The sequence below is a fragment of the Bombus vancouverensis genome, chromosome 14 (assembly GCF_051014615.1).
Source record: "Bombus vancouverensis nearcticus chromosome 14, iyBomVanc1_principal, whole genome shotgun sequence".
Classification (NCBI taxonomy): Eukaryota; Metazoa; Arthropoda; class Insecta; order Hymenoptera; family Apidae; genus Bombus; species Bombus vancouverensis.
Window position 1 is genome coordinate 8,747,669 of NC_134924.1, and position 26,080 is coordinate 8,773,748.

General features: G+C 39.7%; 2 protein-coding genes across 7 annotated transcripts; both read right to left on the reverse strand.

Moving 5' to 3' along the window:
- Positions 1 to 7,128: 7,128 nt before the first annotated feature.
- LOC117166170 (uncharacterized) lies at positions 7,129 to 9,102 on the reverse strand. Of its 2 annotated transcripts, XM_033349929.2 has the most exons (4): positions 8,971 to 9,102; positions 8,522 to 8,840; positions 7,361 to 8,434; positions 7,129 to 7,276 (listed from the first exon to the last, which is right to left on the reverse strand). In XM_033349929.2, the coding sequence occupies exons 1-4, from the start codon at positions 9,089 to 9,091 to the stop codon at positions 7,207 to 7,209; spliced, it is 1,584 nt and encodes a 527-aa protein (XP_033205820.2). In that variant the 5' UTR covers positions 9,092 to 9,102; the 3' UTR covers positions 7,129 to 7,206. The 2 variants fall into 2 exon arrangements, with proteins under 2 accessions (XP_033205820.2, XP_076480153.1); XM_076624038.1 differs by having other exon boundaries at positions 7,361 to 8,840.
- A 1,991-nt stretch (positions 9,103 to 11,093) lies between these two features.
- ERR (estrogen-related receptor) lies at positions 11,094 to 25,990 on the reverse strand. 5 transcript variants are annotated; one of them, XM_033349971.2, is made up of 9 exons: positions 25,836 to 25,990; positions 14,981 to 15,127; positions 14,731 to 14,844; positions 14,493 to 14,622; positions 14,034 to 14,255; positions 13,875 to 13,910; positions 13,580 to 13,720; positions 13,298 to 13,500; positions 11,094 to 13,196 (listed from the first exon to the last, which is right to left on the reverse strand). In XM_033349971.2, exons 1-9 carry the CDS (start codon positions 25,845 to 25,847, stop codon positions 12,858 to 12,860), a joined length of 1,344 nt encoding a protein of 447 aa, XP_033205862.1. In that variant the 5' UTR covers positions 25,848 to 25,990; the 3' UTR covers positions 11,094 to 12,857. The 5 variants fall into 5 exon arrangements, with proteins under 5 accessions (XP_033205862.1, XP_033205853.1, XP_033205870.1 ...); XM_033349962.2 differs by lacking the exon at positions 25,836 to 25,990 and adding an exon at positions 22,082 to 22,303; XM_033349979.2 differs by lacking the exon at positions 25,836 to 25,990 and adding an exon at positions 22,082 to 22,301 and having other exon boundaries at positions 14,034 to 14,240.
- Between the last annotated feature and the right edge of the window lie 90 nt (positions 25,991 to 26,080).

Genomic DNA, 26,080 nt, shown 5'->3' on the forward strand with positions numbered 1-26,080 from the left:
TATAGATGAGTTGATAGTCGCGAACCGGCATTTATAACGGCAAAATTCAGTTCCGTAAATTAAGAAGACTCGTGATAATGGCCGGACGCTGCCAATTAGCCGTTCCAACGGCTAGGAAATCGTTCCAACCCCAAATGGAAGGGCAAAAGTGTGCGTGGGATTCGCAGCGTTCGTACAGGATAATCTAATCGTCCGATGCTACGGAACTGCGAGGAAGGACAAGCAAATTGTTCCTGGAAAATCCTCTAGAGTTCGCAGTTTTTTGTCGCCGCCTTCCAGACTCATTATCCTTTCGTAAGCGTGTATTTTAATCCGATATCCGACCACCGCGGAACAGAGAAGGTCACCTCGAGGAAACGCCATCGTCTATCTAATGCTCTGCTTTTCGATCGGATAAAAGCCGGTTCGAATAAAAAAAAAAAATAAGAACGCGAACGCAGCCGATATCTATCGAAGAACGTCACCAGTCGATCGATACAGTTTCTTCGCGTGTTTCGATCTTCGTTCCATCGCGCGATTGCTCTAGGCCAGATCGCGATCTGGATTTTTTCGCCTAGTTCGTTTGTAAAAAGAAGCACAGTCCATTGGGTCGTTCGGACAAAAGCGAAGAAGCAAAGGCAGTGACAACGGGATGGGATGATACATGCGTGCAAACCGAAGCTGCTCACGCCTCGGTACGCACAGTGATAGGCGTTTTGTAGGGAATCACATGGTTGGTTCGAAGAGGATGGCTCTGCCAGAGCTGGGACTATAATTCTGCGTTATCGGCGAGTTCACGGACCAACGCATCCCTTCCTGGAAGAGTAACTGATCCTACTTCGCTGTTCCCGTCCCGTTGCCCGGTCACTTGCTACAGCACTTTAGAAAATCATGCGTTTCACGAGGGTATTTCTTTTTCACGATATTCCAGTCCTCTATTAGACGAACGATCGTCAAGACGTTCTTTCATACCGTTCAACCGCAAATAGTTGTTTCAGCGTTTCGCGAATCTCCACCGCTATTTCTGTCCGTGGTTCTGTGTCAGAAAAGGGCGTCGTCGAGCGACCGTTTATCGTTTAACAGGAATTGGCGTTCCATGAACGAGTGGAAAGACGAAGTCGGTGATCGAAAGTGACGCGGATCGACACGACCAAACAATCGCCAGTTAGAAATAATTTAAGGATCGTTATGGGGTAAACGAGGCTGCGGGTCGGCGAAGCGTCCCCGTCAGCGAGATCGTCCGTATCAATTCGGTCTACCCTCGCGTTCCGCACCGACCTTAATTTCAGCCTGCCAACATCAAGCTCGTTCGAAAAACCTTGTCGGTAGTCGGTACGATTAGATACTTGGCTATATGTAACCAGCTAGCGAAGGTATTTGACCAAGCGTGTCCAGTTCTCCGGCGAATCGGGGATGAGCCAGGACGCGACGATGCCTACGCTTCGGTATCGCCGATGTATCGTCTATCAGGCTAGGTTCACGCGCGATTGCCTCGAGGGGCAATGGCGAGTGATGAATTGGTGATTAAGATGAGCCGTCCTCCGTGAACGCGCATCCTCGTTGCGTCCTCGAACAATCGACGCGTATCGACCCGCCGTTTCGCTTCCGCGCCCCGAACTTTTCCTTCTGCGATTAATCGTCTCGTTTCAAATCCGCGCGCTCTGTACTCTCGTTTACCTGCTCGCAAATTCGAAAAAAAATACGAAGACGATCGTAACGATTCCAACAACGTCTCGGAGGAGCGAACGAGCGAGAGAGATTATCGATCTAGCAAGTATAGAAGCACGATAACGGTAAAGTTTCTCGGCAAATTGGAAGAGCCCTGCGGTAATCGCGCGAAATTGCAAGGCATCATCCCCGGCGAGACTCCGTCGCACCTATATTCACAGTTTCCAGTCAGAGTGTACCTGTACGTGGATCCGAGCGTCGAGTTTATATCCGAGAAATGGCACTGGTGAAGTTTCGCGCACAGGTCGGTCTGCGCTCGATCTAGGGGCTGACTTGGTTCTTGGTTCAGTGCCACGTATCGGCATGCAAACGAGGGACGAAACGTTTCGAATAGTTCTAACTTACTGATGCCGAAGATGGGAAAGGTCGGGGCAAGGCGGCGTTCCGCTTCCTCCGACCGCCAAGATCGTTCGACGCTCTGCTTTCGTAATTACGTCTTCGTCGTTCGACAAACGCCTTGTCGTTGAATCGTGCAGAAATATCGGTTTGATATGAAATCTCGGACAATACGCAGCTCGTTAGTTCCCTCCTTGTTTCCTGAACAAAAGACGCTGAATTAATTCCCTGGATGAAATATTACATAATTCAAGGACGAATGCCCGAACGTTCCATAAGACACACCCACTTTCCCATTTTTCTTCCGGTCGAATGGAAATTTCGACAAAATTTCGCTCGTCGTTTGATCCATCCGCGACAAAGAAATTAACGATCGCGCGGTAGTTTGGTAAGAAATAGAACAGTTTTCGTTCGTGAAAAACCACTCTTTTTACGATATACGATGGAAAATACCACGGTGAAATTTATACTCGGAGATCGCCGCGAAAGTATTAACGAGCCGGACGAGTTTTGGCACGACGAAGAAAGGAAAGCGTAACTTACGAACGAGAGAAAAGCTCGTCTCGCGGCGAGAACGCTGTCTGAGAAAAACTAGCGAGAATTGAAGGTGACCATCGCCGAAAAAGATTTCCACTTGTTTTGCGCGAACTTCCTGGAAACTCACGCCTACATATTCTTCCTTTGTTCCTCTTTGCGGAGGAAAAAGTAGAAGAGAATAATTAATTGTCAGACATTCTCTCGGCTGCGTACCATGAGTGGCGGCGACCTGACGATTTTGTAACCCGAGGTGTGAAACAATCAAAGTTGAAAGAAAATGTATATGTGGACGTAACGATGGTCGCATCGATGATGCGCCATATATGTGCAAGAAGCGAAACTAATTTCCGCGATAAAGTTACGCGACGAACAGACAAAGAAGGTAATGAAGTAAATGAGAAGAGGAAGAGAAAAGTAGGAGCGAGCCAAGGAGCTAGGAAAATTGCTATAATCAACCTAGCGATGAAGTAACAATTACTTACACGTCACACCGTCTTTAAGAGTCAAAGGGATCCACCGTGTTCCGTCGAAGACGACAGTGTGTTCGGGACGAAAGCTGGCAGCGAGATTGAGTCGCATCCCACTGTCGCTGGATGAAAAGCGACGAGCAAAGAGAAGGTAGAAACGATCTCGAAACTGAAGAGGAAACCGGCCGAAGCTTGACGGGTGCTGCAATTTCATCGATGCTTTCGAGGCTGAGAAGTCGCCAAGTTTGCAGGCGATTCCAATTAACCAGCCACGCTTTCCACTCCGACCTACCCACAAACCGTACCTCGTCCTTTCTTTCACTTAACGAGATCGACTAGACCGTCTTCGATGGACAAGAAGGCTGTCTTGGTTCGCGCGCAACGTTCTTCTATGAAAAGTAAATTCTATAAATTTTCAAAGCAAAGATACGGAACGTCCCAGTGTCCCTTTGCACAGAAAGCACGTATCTGAAGAAGCTCGAACGGTAGCGATATCAAAATACTATTTCTTCGACCTCTATTTGGAAAACAAATATTTCACATCGACTCTCGTACGCATCTCTATGCATTCCTAGGAGAGGATCAGACCCTTTATTCCAAGTTTTAGGTTAGCCCAACTCTTTGGGATTCGTTCTTTTCCGTGGAAAGTTGCAGATCCATCGGCAGCCCCCAGCTCGTCCGAATCGAACGATCTGCGAGATCCCACGAAGCAGACTCGATCTCTCGTTTCCTTTATCTTCCGGATACCTGGAGGCGAACGGACGCGGTGCTCCCTTCCACGAAACGAGGAATGAGATGAGACGGACGACGAGGAACGTGACGTTTCAGTCTCCTGGAGAATTTTAATTTCATTTCTTATCCGTGCGAGTAAAGGAAGAAGGAGATCCGGAGAACGAAAGGAAGAAGGAGATTTAGATGGAGAGTCAACTGAGCCCGTTTGTCTCGACGTGACGAGAATGGATTTTCACGGACGAGACTGAGCAAAGATGATTACACCCTCGCAAGGGGTGTCCAACAATCCGACGCTTTCTCACGCATCTTCGCTCTTCCTTCGCCACCTATAGATTCCTACTTTCGCGAGCCGTCTCCTGCTGCAGATTACGACTGGTCCATCAATTTCTTGGAATTTTTCAGCCAACTTCCTCTTAAGACGACATTCCATATTTTTTGAAACATGGATAACCAAAGATATCTAAGAAACGCGTGCGACCCACAAATTGGCCAAGTGACATAAAAATAGCTACACATGGTCCATGAGATCTTTTGGTTTCGCGGGAAATTTTTATCGTTGCGGAACATGTTGCCGAGAACAAAGAGCCACCCGTCTATTTATAACGCTCCTTCCTTCTTCTCCTGTTTCGGTGTGGGTTAAGCCGTTATTTTATTTCTCTATAATTCAAGCTTTTCCGCTGTATCTGCAACGGCCGAACGAGTTACACGGTATTGTTATGTGTATCACAAAGACTGTATTATCGCTTCTTTAATTCGTTTAACTAATGAAAATTAGATAAACTTTTATTCAAATATCAGACGTTTCACGACGAGACAAATTCTTCGCAATTGAGGTACCGCTGATGTTTAGTAAATCGAGTTTCCTCGTTCGGGACGTTATCGGAAGTTGACAACGAGAAACTAAACAATCGAAAGTATTCACGAGAATGCAAGAATTACGGTTAAATTATAGGAAATGTTTGAAATTATTTGGCGACTAATTAATAAAAAGCATGGCAGGACGTCGAGCAACAAAAACAAGGATGGGCTGCTCCCATCGAAAGGAAAGGAAACAACCACGGCGGGTGAATGAAACGAGAGTAATGCAACCAATTAGTATGAATTAACATCAAGCCGCTAGAAACGGAGGTGGAGTGAAAAGAGGAAGGGTGCAAGTTGCATTCTCTCATCCCTTCGCTTCCGTCGGTAAAATAATTACCGAGCGTTTCTTCACCCTCGCCTCAGCCTCCAGCGGCACCACCACCATCATGCACCGATGCTCTGCACTCCTCCTCTTTTCCTGTGATCGCGCTACTCTTCCTCGGTTAAATGATTTCCGTGAACTTTCTGTCGGTGGTAGATACTAGCCTCAACGTTGCTCTGGCCGCTAGTTCATCGTTGCTACTCTCGATGCTGCTCAAGAAGCTAAAGTAACCCTGACGAACAGTTTGAACAAGCGAACGTACACCGGCATTACCGTATTCTAGACACGAAGACCGTAGGAACGAACCCGGCCAGAGAACCTCTCGAAGTCGCGTTCCTGTGAAGCGACTAATTTGTTTCCCTCCCGAAGAACAATGTACGGCTAATCCGACCGGCGAGTAATCGCGAAGAAATGATAAGTAATGAGCAAATTTGTTTCGCCAGAGTTGAACATTTGCTCACGATTGATCACCTTTATTTATCAATTCCCCACCCACGACACACCTCTTCCGTGAACGATTTGTCAGCTTAATTGGCCCGGTTCTCGAGAAAAACGAAACAAACGTCGCAATTTATGAAGCGTGTCGATCAGTCTAATGCTGTCAAACAATATTTTGCATTCAACGAGAAACCTTGAATTTCCAAGCGGTTTGGTTGCAACTGTTAACGCAATTACCAACGAGTCGCGTCAAAGCGCGACTGTTTGTCGGCGTGGACGTGAGAAATAGGGAAAAGCAGGTGCAAAGGGAAACCAGGAATGCTCTGTTCAACTAGCATCTCGCCAAGGCAAGGTAATTTGTTTCCTTAGAAGGAACGATATACCGCTCTAATCCGTTTCACAACGGGCTAAATTATTGACTCTAATAAATATAGCTCGCTCTGATGCTAATTCTTGTAAAGAAGATGCACCAGACGAACCTACCAACGATAATAATGTTCTCGAATTAAAACGCTAGCTCGATCACGAAGAAGTCAACGGCAACAGAATGAATAAAAGATAGAAGGCTAAGTTACCGATTACTCTATTAACGATTAATCTGTACAATACCGGCACATATTTAATTTAGCAAGGCTTGCAAAGCGAACACGACGCGAACATATCGTACCACGCTACGAATTTATATTAGAAATATATCAGAAAATAGAAAAGAGAGAAGAATTAACATCTGGAATATTTAAAATAGATAGGATACCCTTGCGAGGAAATAAAGAGTCATAAATCGCGTATATTCTCTACCGAGGAGATAATTCGGATTTACAAATTGATAACCACCCTGTAAATCTAAATTTTAAGCATATTTACTGAAAATTTAGCTTGTATAATGTAATTAATATAAGCGATAAAGTTATTCGACTCGATGATTCTCCATATGTTTTGAATACACGTGCGCATTTGCACAAAACGTGTACACACACTATCGCGGACCGTAAATCGACAAACGAAACGAACGAACGGATATTTTAACAAAAATATCGCGGAATAATTCGGAACGACACGACGTGCTGATTGAACACACCTATTTGTTCGCGTACCTTCGACTGGTTATTAACCGCAACCCGCTGATATGCTATCGTTGCAAATTAAACTGATCGGGTGTGCTATCTCGAAAAACCGTTATTAAACCATCGAGTCACGATAGTTTGCGTAAAGCCAATTATGTACTCATCGCAACCGTTTTCATTCCCTTTCCTGCGGATAACGAGAACATTTTGAACAGCGCAACACTGATCCCGTATCTTTTTTCCCACGATTTCGCGTGTAATTTCAACTGGATCGTAATCACATCCGAAACACGATGTCGTTCAAGCTATCGTTGCCTGCGTAAATTGCATCGAACCAATCAAGCGGACAATCCAACTGCTTGCAGACAATCCGAAAAATCCTATGGACAGAGAACTGAATAATAAGAGGATTCGTTTACGACAGCTCGTAAAGCATGACGAACGTTACCAGCTGCGGACCTCGTAAATATCAGTCAGCGTTGCCCCGCCTCATGAATTTATGGACTGGCCCGCAATATCGCTGATAAGAATCGGCAAGTGTCCAGTTGTCGCAACGTGCATTTCTTATACCATCTACAAATGCCGTATAATCAGACAAATCAAGAAGCAATATCCAACCACGTGAAAGTCAAACAATTTTATTATCGTCGATTCAAAACGACCCAAACTTTTGCCTTTTAAAAGATACGTGTATGCAAATTTATTCTAATACCTCGCAGATGAAAAATATCGTTTGGCGAGGTTACTCTTTGCCGTTGTGACTCTTTCCTTCGCATGCGATGTAGACGCCTCGATCAACCGAATCGTTTTTACTGTAATTATGACAAAACGTTGGCAAATAAACGAAAGGTAATTAGGAAAAGAGCGTGTGATGTAGGAGAAACATAAGTATGTACCTGGAATGACCGAAAGTATAAAACCACCTAAACATTTTTTCAATATCGGTGTTCGAGCTTCCGCGTTTTTTAGATTTTATCAAATTTCCTTTATATCTTTCCGTCCCTTTTGCCTGCGACATTAACGTCGGATCTGCAGTAACCGTAGTGGAAGAAACTTTTGGTGAAATTGTCATGTATTTCCAAAACTTATTGCCAAACGGAGTATTTTTGTAGATCGAAGGTTCCTTGATCTTATTAGAGGAAACAGTAGAATTCGTGGAATTCCATGGAACCTTCTCAAAGACTTGGGATACACCGCCAGTCCGATTATTCGGACGACTTTGATTAAATCTTTCGGTCGGGTTAGTAGAAATTTTATCCGAATAAACGGTGACTTTATAATCGTTCTGAGTACCATGTTTTTTCACACCATTAGTCTGCGTGACGCTAAATATAGTAGGGGCAATTAATTCCGCCGTTCTTTCTTTCTCGACGCTCGTCGCTATTAATTTTTGATAACTAGAAGAAGTCATCGTTTCCGAAATACGAGCAGTAACAGCGTTCGAGCCAGTTATAATTGGTTTAGTTTCGTTGCTAAATTCTGTTGTTGAGAAATTAATATTTTTATCAGCGTCAGAATCGTCTCTCGTAAAAATATTCGTGCCATTTTTATTCCTAGTGAAATTATTCGCGGTGTTAATCGTAACGGATTCATTCGCGCTCAAAGTCGATATCTCTGTGTATTTCCGTTTGTCAGTGGTTCTTTCTGAAAAATTTGTAATATTTACGAAAGCGGTTACCGTCCTTTTTTCGTCGATTTGCTCGCTTATCGAGCGATGCTTTAAAGGAATATTATGCATTGTATGAAAATCGCCGGTTTTGCCTTCGCTCGACACATCCGAACTAGTAAGTGCGATTCGTTCAATTTCAATCGTGCTACTGGATTCATCGTTGTTAAGAAAAGTACTCATAGCAAAATTCGCTGAGGTTTTATTTATTTTTCTTGAATTAGCGATCGAATTATCGAGTTTCTTCGTTTCCTCCTTCGAATTAGTGCTCGTGGTGCTTTCGTGTACAGACGTCGCGGATGGACTATCAAAATATTCGATCGAATGAGATACAAAGATCAAGCTTGTGAAAAAGTCTTTATCGTTGATAGTTAGAGTTTTTGTTACCAACCTGCTTATATTCCAAAATCCAGATTGCATAACATCGAAACGTTCTTCCATTCGGAAATAAGCGATCACTAAAATTCTGATAAGACGATCCAGTTTCTTTAAGAGAATCGATTCCTTCGGTTGCGCTCTTTGCAGAAGCAACAGCCTTGCCCAGTCTGATTTCAAAGCACCGAAGGGCAAAGCTGTGACCGGGCATTTGAACCCGCCGATCATCATATTGATCGTCGGCACATTCTCGAAATTGAGATTCGACAAGTAATCCTCAATATCACCGACATCGAATTTCAAACAATCATCCGGCGGCACGTATGAACTTGCTTCTGTGGGGAAATGCTCTTTTTCAATTTTGCTTTGCATCAATTCGCTACGCATCAACATATACATATATACATATATATTAAAGTTGCGTGTATATATATATATATATATATCAAAGAAAATAACACTTACTGGAAAAAGTGGCAAGGAAAGCGGCTAATAAATAGAGAAACACACGCGGAACTGCCACTTGCGACATGATTGCTGCGCTAACTGAGGCCACGTATATTCTATTTCGTTGGAATCGGCACATTCTGTACGTGGATGTTTGCGAATTTGTTCAACACGCGACAGTTCAAACAGGAGCCCGTACAATCAAAATTTCAAAAATAAAAATCGAGTTGGTTCCTACTTTATTTTCGATCGATTTACTAATGCTTACGCATATGTTTCCTTTCAATATATAAAAATTATAATTACAGGTATATATATATATCTGTACACATATTCATAAAAGTCGCAGAAGCAGCGTTTCTTCGCAGCAGGTACAATTTATGACTGGTCTGGCAAGTTCGCCCGACGAACGGACGAGGAAAGAAGGATTTTCGAACCATTTTATATTGTACTTTCGAAGAAGAAACAAATCTACACTGTAAACAGTGCACGCTATGATATATGAAACAATTCAAGTCCACGGATCCATTTGTCATCTTTCTTGGCGCACGCACGTTTCACGAGACAAGCGGGAGTTGTTTTCAAGTTGTGCAATCATACAGTGTAAGAAAAATACAGAGAGGATGTGGTTGAATTTGTTGGTGTAAATTCTTACGATACGGATAAGCCATATATGTACAAGTTTTCTCCTGGCCACAGTAAAGAAGTTCATTAAGAAATAGTGACGTTAAAATTATATTTCTTTCGCAGTGCATGCACCAGTATGCAAAGCAAATACGCAAATCTCGATTTACAATGCAACAAGTCACCGTATAGTGTTTCTTGTCATTCTTATCTTTATTATCATCATCATTGTTATCACCATTAATACTAATGTTAATATTCTTTATCGTTATCATTATCATTATCATCCTGGATGTTATTACTATCGTTACTATTATACATAATATGTTGCTCCACAAATATACTCGCGCGCTTAATTATTTATACGTCTCTAAATTTGTATCATTTTTTCTATTTGTTGGTTGTTGGTTGAAACCCTGAGACTATGATTCTACCGCCACGGCGAATCCATAAACATGACAGAGAGAAAATACCTGTAAAATCCACTGTCCGCTGTGTATAAAACAACGGCAAAACACACTCCGCAGGATCAATCAAATCGTTTGATAGTTGATATCTTTAAATATCAAGCTGATCATGATTCATTACGATGGATTACGCCTCTCCTTAACTATTTATAAATTCAAAAATATTTCGATCATCGTATTAACTGCGATAGAATCTTAGAAACCAAAGAGCTAAATGAATCTGCCAAGACAACTTTAAGATTTTTGGAAATTCATCCACTTGAATGTTTGTGTCTCTTGGAAGAAACGTGACATATTAAGAAAAGACTTAAGAAATGGATCATGAATTTGATGGCACGTGAAAATTCTACATTTGTATCGAAACATAAAGTAACACGCAAGTACGCGGTATATAAAAAAAAACCTATGGACAGCGTGATTGAAAAACAAAATATTAGCACATTTAACAGGAATGGAACTGAAATATGTTTAAATCACGAAACCTAATCGACTTTAATGATATATGACTCTAATACCCCCTATTATGGACGGTATATATAGATACTATTATTATCTGGAACCAAACATTGATATTAGACAACTTTCTTTGAAATGGACAACGTTCGATGCTATCAACACACGACAAATGCCATTAAAACGTCGACTATTGATTCCCTGACGAATATTTGCATAAAGTACGACAAGTAGTTTGACAAACCATTTCCAACACATGTCAGAACATCCGGCCCAAATTATTAACCAATAAACGATCAATGTTTGATCCTCTTCCAAAATTTACGACCATGAAGGCAGTATAACAAATAACGTGATTTCTTTTATTGTAATTTATAAATTAAAAGAAAGAAAGAAAGAAAGAGACAGAAAAACCTACATCGTTAAAAAAAAAAGGGAAGAACATGTAATAAAGAAAACCGAAAAAAAAGCAGGGCAAAAATTCGCCGTGGCTTAGCAGCGATTTTCTTCTTTCTTTTTTTCCCCATCGCATTCGTTGCATTATCTGTTTCGTAGTGAGGAATGAACCGTAATAGGTAATTAAGAAAAACTAATGGAGGAAGGACACGCAATATGTAAGCGTTGCTGCCAACTATTTGCATCGTGTATTTAAATGCAGGAGGTTTAAACAAAGTTTCAAACGGTAGAAGAACAGAGACGAAATATACAAATAAAGAAAACTCAAAGGGGCGTCGCGATCGATTGACCAGTAGAAAAATGTAATCGCATGTCCTGATATTATTGCACTCTGAACGTCACAAGATTACACCGCACTTCAACACTAAAAAGTTTCCAGCGACTCGATCTGCTATAACGTATAATTTACCCTAATATTTATTTATAACTTTTCATTAAACAATTTGCTTCTCTCGATAATATCGAATAATCGCGAAATAACAAAAAGCTGATTCGAAAGTCGATAGAAACTTCGTGTTTCGTTGCGTGTAACCGACAAAGAAAAGACTCCATTAATTTGTTATAAACGGTTTTTCCTCCTTTAGAAATGAGTTTTATGTGTGAGTAGTAGCTCCTATACGATATTACGATTCCTCGCTTCGAAAAAAGCGATATTATGCGCAAGATCTGTGCACAGATCTCGTAACAATAATAACTATTTAGATAATAAAGATCCCTGAATACATACAATATAATATAATATAATAATATAATATAATATATATTCTCCTACGCTCTCTGTGTGGCACGCGCGAATAACATTTCGCAATCATTTCAACAATCGGTTAAATTTTTTTCTGCTTTCCTTAGAACCTGGCAACCTGGCCAAAGGTTCGTTCTCGAAACATTTTTTTCACAGTACCTCGTAAAAAACAGCGTGACGCTAATTAGAGAACGATCCAGCCATTCTTTCGCTTTCCTTGTTCACTGTTCACAGCTCTGTTCACGTAATTGGTTCAATTTGTACAACAGCGCATACTAAATTCATTCGCTGAACTATAACTATGGATGTTCAATGCAGTACACACATCGATTTACATTTATCGATCTTTACACTTAATGGTATTAAAATGTGCAATTATTCTATATAAAATGGCATATATCATTTTATTTCAACGCTCTTAAACATACACGCTTCGCGTTCCTCTAATTTCAAATTGACTGGATTTTTTTCAGAGAAAAGACATAACTAAAATAAGATTCGAATCGGAGCTACATGTAATTTTGATTGAGTTGGTAGTATTTGGTAACACGATGCTAACTCTATAACGTCAAACACCCACAGTTAGTACATTTGCATTTCATCTCTACGATATCACCAGTTCGGTGATCATGTCACGATCTTACGTAAATGAAAACGTTTTAGTTATTTGGTAGGTTCTTCTGTCTGGCGACAGGTTTTCGTAAACTATCCTAAAATGAGAGCTCCGGAAAAGCATCTCGTATCTTGTACTACGTATGCTATCCTGAAATAACATTGTTTTTTTTTTCTTTGTACCTGTAAAAGGGGTACTCGAAAAGGAAAGTTTGGTTATTTCGACGAAACAATGTACCTGACATCTTAATGTGTTTCGCGAATTTTGATGACCGATGGAATCACTGGCCAAAGCTCTGCGCTCCAATACTTTTCACGTTTGAAAAATAAAGCCTTTTCTTTCTTACGAGTCTTTCTCTTACAGAAAACAAATAAAACTGCACATCTCCGTTTCTTTTCGTTTTTCACTATCACTCACCATCTTTCGTTTATACTTCTAGGGACGTACCCTACTCACTCATGACGTGTTATAACTATAGCGCTGCTACCATCGAATAACAGCGATTCCATGAAGTCCTTGATACAGATATTGTTGAGTTTGAGTTGATATTTCATCGATAATAAGCAGCTTCTAACATTTCTACGAAGAGCTTGTTCATTGGTACTTTTCCCGTTCGATAAACACTAGACCAAAATCTTCTAACAATTCCATCAACCTGCCTGAGACTGGGCAACACTAGGAACATATTTTGAGTGGCACGAAGCGCTTGTCCTGGTCTTACTGTCGCCATACAATCCGATAGGGAATTTAGGATAGAATCTCGAAAACGATATAGCGCTTGTGGCTCATCTGACCTCGCATCACTGTTTGCTAATATCAATGCTTTCAAGACGTAATATTCTTCTCTCGTTAAACCCAATCTTTGAAGCCTTTCTACGATTTGGATACACTGTTGAAAAACAAATAATATATATATAGACGTATATACATGTAGAAGATAACAAAGTACACGATGAATCGAAATCATTGAAATAATTAAGCGATACTCACGTGCGTGTATAGCTCTGTACAATGGCATTCGCGGGCAAGTCGTTCGTCAAGGGTAAAATCTTGTGCAAACCTTAATCTACCATTATTTGGCATGCTCCTCCATGCGAGACTAAACGTCAATATCTCTGCCCACGTACTTTGCAGAAGTCGCATTTGATCGTTTAATGCTAAACTACTGAATCCAGGAATCTGCTTTGCCCAACCTTTGAGCAGAGAATTCTCAATTATTGATTGATTAAATATAACTTCATACTAATAGAAAAATTGACATTATATTATTACCAATTATTCCGACCAGTTCCCGATCGTATAAGTCAGATAATTGTCCAAGTACTCTTTGATCTGTGTCAAGAGTATGAGAGATATTGGACACTTGCAGCATGTCAGGTTCGCAAGCAGCCAAAGCTTCCAGCATCTTATTATCTACCAATAAATTAGAAAATTTATCATTTAAACATTCACACATCGAATATTTATGTTTACATGTAAGATGATTTCATATCAGGATGAAAAAAATCTACCAACGAATCAAAGTATCGGACTCGAATAAATAAAGAGAAAGGACCCGATAGCTTACTTATTATTTCGTTAGAAGCTGCTGTTGCTATGTTTGCTAAAAAGAATAAAATCAAAGATTTAATCGTATTTGCGAGATGTGGATTTGTGCGTGTTCTATATTGATACGATTGCGATCGAAACATGATATTTATATCAGCAAGAATTATGAAAAAATCACCTTCCAACGGAGCTGTCTTCACCGGCGTATAAGGATCGGTGGATCTTCTATATTTTTGTCTCCCTCCTCGGACACGATCTAGTCGCACTCCTTCCTTCAACATGCCTTGTCTAAGGCACTTTTGAAACCTACACGCCTGGCACGCTTTTCTCCTACGCTTGTTTATTTCGCATTCGCCGTTCGCCGGACACGTGTATTCGATATTGCCTGTGAAATTACTCGCTATTTTATTGTAATATACATGGTTCTCATCCAGGTAGCACCAATATCAGTTTTATGAATATATGCGTTTTAGAATAGTAACAGATATGCATACAGATAATTAAAATACTTCGATGTCTACAGATAGTAGGGAAACAAAAAAAATCGTATCACTGGAACTATAATTATAATCCTGTGGTGCTACCTGGAAAATTCTTCAGAAGGAGATATCTGTAATCGCGAAGGAACTCTTCTTACCTTGTATGGTTCTCTTAAAGAAAGCTTTACACGCTTCGCAAGACGCTACCCCATAATGAAATCCACTCGCTACGTCCCCGCACACTAGACAAAGCCTTCTAGGCATCATGTCTTCTTCTTTAACACCTTCCTAAATAAAACGACATGCTGAGTCTAACTCAGAGATTACAAAAGAGCTTCCAAAGAAAGAAAAAATGCAAGGACTTTTGCTATAGTTAGGTCGGTATAGTGTATGTACCTCTGGTGTTCCTAAAGGCTGCGTGGTCGACGAACAATGGTGCATTTCCGGACTACCAGGACTACCTTCGCCTCCTCCATAATCGGCTGGTACTTCTATTTTGCTACAAATCACCTAAAATATTAAAAAAGTTACTCAACATCGACCATTTTGCAGAACTGCATACCGTCTATCTCAAGTTATTTTACATTTTCGATCAGTCTCACGAATCACAATGTTTTCGACCGTAAAAACTACATGTCCGAAATACCTCTTGATGTTGAAGCGTAGTGGTCGGTGAACAAACTTGATAGTTTTGCGTAGGCGTCGTAGGATTCTCAATTTCTTGTTTAATATTTGCCATGGTCCTATTATTTCCAATCATATTTTCGGTGCCGCCACCGGGCATCATGCAAACCTAAAGCAATCAACAGAACATTTTACAATTTCGCACGTATCCTCCTCTCCTATTTGTCCCCTATAACACAGACCAATGGGCGTTCGCTTTTAAGCAAACCGTAGCAAATGCCGAAAAGCAGAAGAGACAGCCTGCTCTGCAGTCGGCTGCACTTTTTTTCTGTTGCTATTTTTAAGCGCGACCAACGCCTCAAGCATTTTTAGAATTGACTTCAGAAAATTCGCGATACGTAGCATCGATGTTCTCGGAATATCAACTCCTTTATTTCTTAATGTAATCTTATAAGTACACGGCGAGCTTATACTTTCTGTTTATCTGCATCCTGCATCTTTCGATGATCTGGTAACGGTACGAGAACTAGAAATCGTTGTTCTATCGACGTAATCGGATAATTTATGAAAAAGGGTAAAATGAATCGTATGAATAACTTAATAAGAAGAAAGGTATCCTTAAAGAAACAGTAGGGTAGAACGATAGTGAACAAAGTAACGGTGAAAGGATTGCGTAAGCCTGCTGCTCCTCTTCCGCCCCCCTGCCCTCGGTATCGTATATTAAATGCACGCAGAAAGGGGGTCGAGGGGCAAAGGAAGGAGCGCAGAGTATCTGGTTAGCCTTGAACTTGACTTTTCTGCGAGATGCAGTTACGATCGTTTGCGAGAGCTTGGGACGCACGTCTGGAGATTTATACGCTACCCAGCCACGATCTCTCTCTCTCTCTCTCTCTCTCTCTCTCTCTCTCTCTCTCTCTCTCTCCCTCTCCTTCGTCCTTTCTTTCTCTCTCTCACAAGATAGGCAGATACCTTATCATTGCAACGTGACGATTTTCGATACCGATATCATTCGCTCGATTTTAATTTCGAGTGGGGCTCGCCGTCTAACCTCTCAACAAACGAATAATGGAGAAAGGCACTCGAGCCGAACACGGGATGCAAATTTTATTAGACCACAGCTCGCATTAATGCCGAGTTGGTCAAAAGCTTTTTCCGATTACACTCCATTTTAACCGACAGTTTATTTCAACGGCAGAAATCGATAAAGATCAAGAATCGTTAATCGTATGGCGATCGAGGGGCAGACGGGGAAAAAGGAAAAACGGTAGCAAGAGATTAGAAAAGGAAAGAAAAGAACGAGGCATCGAAGTATGTGGTTAACCTCGAACTTGACTAGTCGTGCGAAGTGCTTCACGTGTGCGACGCGACGTGCACATCTCCCACGTTTAGATTAATGAAATAAAAACCGACACGGTGCGCGGAACACTCAACCACGATACATAATGACGACCATGACGAAACGACAGCGATACGACTCCCCTCAAGTTACGAGCGATTCGTCAGAATTGAAAAACACGTTGCAACGAAACAATAGGGGGGGAAAAAAAGAAAAACAGGAGTGATCGAAACGAGAAAAGTTTAAAGAGACAAAGAAGAAAAAAGATTGAGATTGCATAAGCGTCAGCTCGATTCGACTCTATCGAACTACGAAGCCTACGAGTCATCGGCGATTCTCGATTTTCTCACATTCTTCGAATCGCTCCATAATCCGTTCGATTAAACAGTTACCAAAACGCAGACGGAAGGAAAGAACATGGAATGAAAAAAGAAAGAGAGAAACGAGCGTATCGCGATATCTGGTTAGCCTTGAACTTGACTTTTCTGTGGGAGAAGCGGCCACGTTCGCGAAGGCCGCAGAACCGCGCCAAGCCAATACACAATTTTAGACGCCGAACTCCGACGGAAACAACCGACTTCGCCGACCTTGAGTCCCTCTGTCTGAGTCTCTCCTCTCTTTCTTCCTCTCTCTGTCTCACACTGTTTCCCTTTCTCTATCCAAGTCACGTTAGCTTCTCGCTCTCTTCCTCGCGACAACACTCCTGCTCTCTTTATCTATCTTGCTCGGTTTCAGCTTCCTCGTATTCGGATACCCTCGTGCACGTCGATCCGCTCGTTCTCTCGTTTCCTTCTGTTTTCGCACAGCTTCTGACAAGTCTGCACGTGGAATTCTAACAATAAATCCGGACTAAATCGAGCTGGGTAAAAATTCACAGGCTTTTAATTCCTTTGCAACCGCGGTGTCTCTAGTGATCATCCTGCTCGATAAAATCAATGATTTTCTCGTTGAATACTTAAAACCCGCATACCCTGAAATTTGCACGAAATCGTTGACTATATTACTTCATTCTGCGTAAGTGATATTCGCATGTGTAACACGTCAGAGGATCAAGGTCGTTAATTATTCCGTTTGACAGAGGTTTTCGTGCCTTTTCGCATATATACATACGCACGCAAACTAAGAAAAAAAGAAAAGGCAAGAGAAAAAGAAAACGAAGCCTTTAATCGGGCATCCATTTTTAGAGGAAGCCATGACCCGAATATCGATTGCACCGGCTAGTCGTAATTTTATTTCTATCGCAATAACTCGGTTTAATTACGATCAAACGTGTCTCCGTAACGATCGCCATTCATTGTTTAACCATATTCAAAAACCGATACAAAGCGATGTCCTTTCACACCGTCTCTCTGGTCATTTTTAAGCAAAAAATCAAATATAATATATAATTCTGACACGGCGGAAGTTTACACATATATAAGTATGGAGTTGTTGCTACCGATTTGAAGTCGAAGCCACTATATGAGCATCAAAATTCTCCAAGTACGCACAAGACCAGTCCAACTTCTTTTTAAACGAGCCGATTATGTAAGCGAGAAAAAGTCTAGGTGGCAGAAGCGAGACAAATAAAAAGAAGTCGTTGGTTGCAGTTGCGATCGCTTTATTTTAAGTCGTGCTCCTCGATCACGAGTCCTTGTTGCAAATTAGATCGTCTCATTTGTGCCAACATTGAAAAAATGACATCGATCATCGCGTTTTATACAAATTGTCACATGTTCGTCGTTCATTCCGCTTCTACAGAAACGTACTTATATACGTATATATGGAAGTAGGTACGTACGTACGGAAGACACGTACGAACTAATTGGAATTTCGTAGAATCACGTTACCGCTATCGAGTACCGCTAAACTCGAATGAAATCCCATTCGGTTTGATTTAGGTTCCGATTCATACGTATTTAACATTTGTGTTACATTATTTGCTCCCGATATTCTGCACCTATTGCAAATATTACATACTACCTTTACGTGTGGTACTTAATGGTACTTTGAATCGAGCGATAAGAGACACATCAGCTCGTGCGAATCGTTGATAAACGACTCAACGACAAACATTTTGGCCGATTGGCCGAAGGCTAGATCACGCCTAATTTTTTGCGAAACGATACTCTGTCGTTGAATGGAAATGTTCCCAGATTACGCAATCTTCTCCCGATAACTCGAGACTCCGGCACGAGATCGAAGACGATTGAAAGGAACCGGACACCATCTTATTTTCTAGAGTTACGACGAATGTTTATTTCCTGCGGATAAATTTCCGATAAAAGAAAAGCGTCGCGACGTACTTATATATATGGTATGCTCGCGATTTTGCAACAAGTCGATCGCGGTGACCCTGAATTATTACAATACTCACAGAGTAGCGATATCGTGGCTATATACAGGTGGATACAGAATTAGAAGTAGAGAGAACAAATCGATATCTCGAGGATGAAGACCCTGGGTCGCGGTCAAGGCCAAAGCTTCGGTAACAACCATGTTCCGATTTCGCGGCAAGTTTAGCCAATAAAAAATAAGGCAATAACGAGTCGCTATAATAACATCAGGATTATCGCTGAACTAATTTTAGAACCACGCTCTTTCACTTTACGAGTCTCTGCTCTCTACCTTCACCAACGATTCCGAGAATTGCTTCTGCCTGTTTTGCCTGTCACCTTTCAACGTAAACTTCTCCGCGCAACAAAAATTACTAAACATCCTTCTTTCTACATATTTTTACATACGTACGTATTTCGATAAAATTTAGTCTCTGAATTATCCGGTGAAAATTCTAAACGCGTTGGAGATTCGCGAATTACTAGCAAATGTACTTCACGGTCAACTGATTTCAATAAACAAGGAAAGAAAAAAATAACGGAAATCACGTTGCACAAACGTGTGGTTTTCTCGAAGTAGAAATCACACATACGAGAATTTGTTTCACGCATTGTCCAAGGTTATGGCTGACCCAGCTCTGAGATGACGTCACCGACGTGTCTCGTAGCCTGAAAACTCCAACGCTCCCCACTCGAACCGAGTTCCGAAAGCTGATGATTACCCAGCTTGTTTCTTACCAAACCAGACGACGCATCATCGCCACGACCCGCGCGACCAATCACCGATCACGGTAGCCTATCGACAGGCGCCTAACCATACCTGGCATCCATGATTTCGCATAGTCGATCAACCGATCTTCGAACGTTCTTTACGAATAATTACGATCGTACTGCCAGATCTGCCCTATAGGTATTTTACCGGCCCTCTATCGACGCTTGCCTTTCGAGTATTTCATCTCGACGCTATATCAGATCAGTTTGTCGCTGTCATCGATCGATATAACCTTTAATGTTCATCAACGTGAATTCGTTTTAAGAAAATATTTTTTTTAGTCGTCAAATGTTGTGACTATATAGATGTGTATTTTACACATTGCGAAACATAAATGTAAAACTTTCCCCTACGAGTATACATAAATTGAATGTCGATGAACGCGCAAGTGCATGCCGCACGTAATTTCGTGGCGTGTACAGTAACCGAGATACGAAGAGAGAGAATTAAGGCGATGCAAGATCTTTGTAGCTGGTGCACATATATCAAGACACTACCTCGACTACAAAAATACATAGTTTCTTGTAAAGTTGTTTGATGGCGGAGCTACTCGAACGTGCCTTTTCTTTTCCTTTAACGCGGTTCGCATGATCCCTAGCCCGCCATACGAAAACATTTATCACCATAAACAAACGGAAACCAATGATCTCGAAGCTACGATTTAATAAAAATAGCTTGAAAGAGACCCGCAAAATAAAAAAATACACCTCTGCCACGTTAGGTATTCATAAAAATTCGAGGATCATACTTTAGCGGTCGAGCCATCGACTTAGAACGGTTTGAAAACTTCTCTAACATAAAGTAAGAACCCAGAGAGTCCGAAAATACCTACTGACGCATCCTCGTGACGAATATATATATATTTTTTTTTATTAACTTTCCAGCAGCCTCCCTTCTACCAAACTTCCTACGTTGGAATCCACAATTTTATTTCCGTTGCAGTGTCAGCTTAACTCGATCCATTGATTCGCTGTATGCGTTACGTGCAATCGAACTCGAAATTTCGGGGGAGATTGTCTTTCGCAAACATTGCGAGAGATAAAATCGGCCAATATTTATTCCCCAGAAAGAGAGTGCCTTTTATCAAAATCGGTATCGACCAAGTTTAAGAACGTATCGATACAAATATGTCTCGGTCCGTGCGTTGATCGAAATGCTAAGTATAATAAATTCAAGGGTGAAAGCAGCAATCCGATGTACCTATTAAGCTTCACGCACATGGAATTGCGTAAGACTTAATCGCGTGGGTATAGATGTATATGAGATCATTTTATAATACGTTTAAATAGTTAAATACGTACGGATCGCGAAATACATATACACCATTATGAAATTATTATGATTTCTACAAAAAGAGAGAAATAATTTCACAAGGATAATTTGCACGCAAATTTTGTTGAAAATGATTGAGAAAAATATATATAGTTAGATACATGTATTACGTACGATAAATGTAGGAAATCTTCGTTATCGATAAAGTATAGGAGTCATCTTTGAACGAACACGTCGATATTGAAGTGAATTTTAAATGAAATTAACACAGAAAAATTCGAAAAATTTTTGGATGATTCAGAATGCCTGAACGAGTTGACATAAAGTTATTTTTATTATGCTTGCTATCGTCGAAAATCGTTTGTGCGTATCAAACCGCGTAAAAGCCAATTATCGCGAAACAATTGAAACGATTTTAAATGGGGCACAAGATAATTGTTACGCGTTCTTCTCAATGTTTCAAGGATAACCAAATTATCCATATCTTTTTTCTTTTGAAATTAGCGTCATCGTTAACATCGTTTTTTGAGCTTTATTAATCATTATCTATAACACTCGCTGTCCGAAATTTAAAAAAATTTGCAGATATACAATAAGAATTAAATGAAATTCTGAGAAACGACCAAAAACTACAGTTGTGAAAAAGTATTTGGTAAAAGCTTCTCGACTAAGGTCGTACGATTTAGGTGTTTCATTGCCATCAAAATAAACAACTTTTTCATGACAACGTTCACACACATATACCTCTTGGGTGGAATCGTGTAAAATATTTCCAGCTACGCTCATACAGTATCTCAAGATTTATTCAAATATTTTACGCATATCACGGTAAACCGTTTAATTTAAGGGAATCGTTATTCCAATTATTAATTAATGGAAAGAGAAGATTACAGCATTGGAGTAATCACGAATCAACGGTAACGTTGGCAAAAACGGCAGGCGTGGAAAAATGATCTGTGAGTTACAGAATAGATTATCTAACAGACACGTCGTAACGTAATAACCGAGTTGTCGCTAAAGCTGACTGACAGTATGCGACGAAGATAATATATATGTAATATATCCTTATTGCATCGGAAAACAAGCGAGTTTGAACATGCCGCGAATGCAATCTACGTGAAAAAATCATTAAATTCATGCACATCAAATTCAAAAGAAAAATGAACATTTTTGAGACAGCAAGAATCATAGAATTTTTACAAACTTTGACTAGAGCAGACGAACTATCGCGATATACAATTTACAATTCTGCGAAATAAATCTGTTAAATGAATTTTAAACATTCTTATCCTGAAACGATCAAAACTTTGTTCCGTATTTGATCGAAGGGATTAACGGAAAGCAATAGAGAACGCGCGCGCAGCAACGTAAACAAAGCCACGAGATCGAACGAGAAAAAGAAAGAGGTTATGTATCGACAACACCTACCACATCATACATCCATGCATCCATGACTGTCGGTTCTATCCAAATGGCACTAGGATGCTGGGCTTTTATTTTCCTCTTACGCTTTTGTACGAAAAAACGAACGAAAAGCAAAAATGATCACGATGCTTAAGATCCGAACACTCATGAAGAACACGAATAAGCACATGCACGACGTACTTATGTACACAGCATCCCCCTACCACGACGTTGACGGCGCGACGAGCCGTACGCGACTGACGGCAGACGATACGGTAATACACGGAGCCAGCCGATACTAATACCAGGCGCTACAAATCCACGAAACATATATTTCTTATTCTAATTACTTTATCGCTTAACAATTTAGCTGAATTTTTGGACAATCTACAAATTATCTTGCCCAATTAATTAATACATGTTCGATCTTATGTTCCAATTTCATATTCAGAATAATGTTTTATGAATGGAAAAACCAAGCATTTCAAACATCTCTCTGACTTATTATTGTCATTGACAGATCGGATAAGCTTCTCCGGGTCATCAAAGCATACTTATATTTGCCAGCTAGATAGACAATCAGATTAGTATAAAAAAAGTTAAACGTAGATTTAAAATTGCCCACTATTCATACAACAAATGTGAGATTTTTCAAGCTGATTCAGTACAAGTTACTGCTTTCAAAGTATCCCATAGCAAATTGTTCGTACTCGGAGACTTCACGGAATTAGATCGGACCATATTTATCGATGATAAAAGCATCGACCACTCCAATCTAAAACATAACTGTTACCATGTTGGACAAATACAAACGAAACATTACCGTGGATATTATCATGGTCATGACAATCGGTCATTAACTTTTGGCCTTAAAGTTACTTTTAAATCACGTCTTTCGACAATTGAATCTTCTCCTTCGATGTTCCAGATACAATGTGGAAAGAGTGAATCGATTTGTAAGGGCAAGATGTTAATCGAACGAACGATTCCATGATTGGGAGAAATTTTTATGATTCATCAAGAGTGTGTATGAAAATGAAGAAACTCTTTGAGAATATATAAACGAAGAAAGAACGTATGAAGTGACATTGTGTAGACGTAGGAGCCAATTGAATTTTCAGACGACTAGGTAGATCGATCGAGCCCCAAAACACTCCCTTTACCCCCATGGTCGAAACAGTTCCATGCTCGGCCTAAGTTGATACGTTACTGGCGTTATGCGTGCTACGTGTATATCACGATGGAAGGGTGAGAATGGGTGGGAGGCGGGGGCGGTGGCTGTGGGTATGACGGCGGTGGCAGTGGTTGTGGCGGTGGTAGCGATGGTGTCGCGCGGCAGCAGTGGTGGCACTGGAGGCGGCGGTTGCTCCACAGCGGAGGCAAGGAGGGAAAGGAAAGTAGCTGATGGCCTTGAACTTGACTGCCGCCGTTTTTGCGCACAGCCGTCGCCCGCCCAAGACAGCCCACCAGCGTAGACTCTCGAATTTTCATGTGCCCGATACCGTTATCCACTTCCCCAAAAATTCACCGACTTATCGAATTTATTTTTTAACCTAACGTCCTATATGCTACGTAGCTCTACAACGTTATACGTTATTTTATCTCTTTTTGTTACATCGCATATTTTGCTGTGTTTACCCCCGCGAAAAAGTCAGATAGCTAACAAAACAATCGAGGAATCAAACGTAGAAAAAATTAGAATGTAAACAAGGGAATATAGCTTGAATACTAAAACTAAAAGTTATGCCTTGGTAATTTATCTTATAAGGGTAATGAAGTTTTGTTTTCTTTCTGTAGAAAATGAAAGTTGTATTTTGCCTATCTCATCGCCATTAAATCTGATTTCATTGAATCAGTAGGCAGAGTGTACAGTTTATCGAAGTATCTCACGAAAAGTTAAGACTTTTTTTTAGAGAGGAGATCTTATAGTGACTAATCAAATTATGTTTTGTTACTCTTTATAGCGAAGCAAATGAAAGAAAATTAAATATGTGTAAATCAATCTATTGTCTGTATTTATATCCAACCCGTGTGTATAACATTATGATACAACTATTGTCTGACGACTGTTTTTAAACAGATTACCTGTAATAAGAATTATTACGCAACGATGCAGCGTGCATTTTCAACATTTCCCGTACACTCGATGCGAGAAGTTATCGTGGTAGTCATCGAAAGATTTGCATCAAATACGTACACATCGTGCTACCAACTAACTTTTATAGAGGAGTGAAAATAAAAGATAGAACCTATACCAATGAAAGCGACTGGTAAAAGTATGTATAATCAGGGTTGAGGTAGGTAGACTTCAAACTAACCGGATCGATATGGCACTCTCGCTTTCTCATGTTCTCAATATGTATTGTATCGTATCTATGATACTCTGAGCCAATTCCAGTACCTTTCCTCAAATCCATTATAATCTGCACTGATTGTTTTACAAATAAAATTTATATCAGAAGACACTATATACATTTTCAATATTATTTCCAAGATTACTATCTTTTTAACAAGTTCTGTTATGTAAATTTAGGAACTGTTCAAAATTGTATACTGAAAATAATATTGACCCAGAGACATGAGTTTCATTCAATCAATTTCTTTTCTGCGTAAAATATAATGAAAATTGATTTCTTATACATAAATATATATATCTTACAACTTGACGACCTATAAAACTTATATATTCAACTATTATTCCTTCTCATACATAATTGAGCCACGATAAATTTTATTTAAGTGTTTATAAATAAATCAGTCATAGCAATAATATAATTTTTACGTAATGTTACCTTCAAAAACAAAATTATAAACAGTCGGTAATAAAGAAATTTCTGATTTCATCCGTCGGTATCATTTTAAGCATTTAAACACTGACAACATACTAAATCAATATCATATTTTCAATTATAATTATTTATATATATATATATCTATATATATATATATAATTAACGTTTACATCTAATAAACCAAATATGTGTGTATAGTATATTATAATAAAATAATTAATAGAATTAATTATAAAATTAAAAATTTTCCATATACGTTACTTACAAATTGAACATATTTTATGTCAAATATGTTTCTAAGAATATTCAAATTCCCAAGACATATACAGGATATTTAATTTAAAAATTGTATTGAACGATAATATTTTTTAATGCATATGCGTACCTTTTAAATAACATTAAATTATAACATTATTCTTATAATACAATAATACGCAACAAAGTCCACATACTTTTTTATTTAAAATATAATTCATTTCTGCAAATACAACATATGTAAGTATTCACTTAATAAAATTATCAATTTTAATTTTATAACTAGAAGAAAACAGTATTGTATCACTAAATATTGGGACACTGATTTAAAGATGACAAATACGATACAAGGAGGGTATCATATTCTTATTATCATCACATGCTTAATTTCATAACTCTCGTTTTTTTTGGACGAAAAAATCAAGGCCATAACAGTAATTGTTAAACCCGCACAGTTAATTTGATGATCAAAAATAAATTAGAAAAGAAGACTTATAAAATTGTAAGTCGTATCATATATATAATTAATTAACCAAGATCAATTTAAAAGTAAAATGCGAGCATGAAATAATTGCAAAAAATACAATACACACAGCAAAATGTAAACGAATTTGTAACAAAGATGGCGGAACAAAATTTGGCAGATAGTTGATACTTAGTTATCGTTTTTGTTTCTACAAAAATACATTGCGAAAAGAAAAGCAAATGCAACAAGTAATTGTACAACTTACCTCAGTACTCATGTACGCTTTCGTATTTCCATCAGAGGTTGAACATTTTCAATCACAAGAAAAATATTGGAGCAATGGCCGATTCCACAACTCACTAGAAGCAGAAAACTCGGTGGCTCAGATTGTTGTTCGTGTGGCGCCATCGTACGTTTACGACGCAGACAAGAATCCTAAATACGACGACTGCTAACCTCTAACGGACAAACTATAAACTTCAAATTTTATTTAGTTCATTTCCCATATGA

Coding starts and splice junctions, on each gene's coding strand:
- LOC117166170 (XM_076624038.1), bottom strand. CDS start 9,091: ATGTGCCGATTCCAACGAAATAGAATATACGTGGCCTCAGTTAGCGCA. Junction 8,841..8,970: donor TTTCCTTGCCACTTTTTCCA/GTAAGTGTTATT, acceptor ATTTCCCCACAG/AAGCAAGTTCATACGTGCCG. Junction 7,277..7,360: donor TATACTTTCGGTCATTCCAG/GTACATACTTAT, acceptor TCATAATTACAG/TAAAAACGATTCGGTTGATC.
- ERR (XM_033349962.2), bottom strand. CDS start 22,105: ATGGATGCATGGATGTATGATGTG. Junction 14,845..14,980: donor CTACGCTTCAACATCAAGAG/GTATTTCGGACA, acceptor TTAATATTTTAG/GTGATTTGTAGCAAAATAGA. Junction 13,911..14,033: donor GAAGACAGCTCCGTTGGAAG/GTGATTTTTTCA, acceptor TATTCTTTTTAG/CAAACATAGCAACAGCAGCT.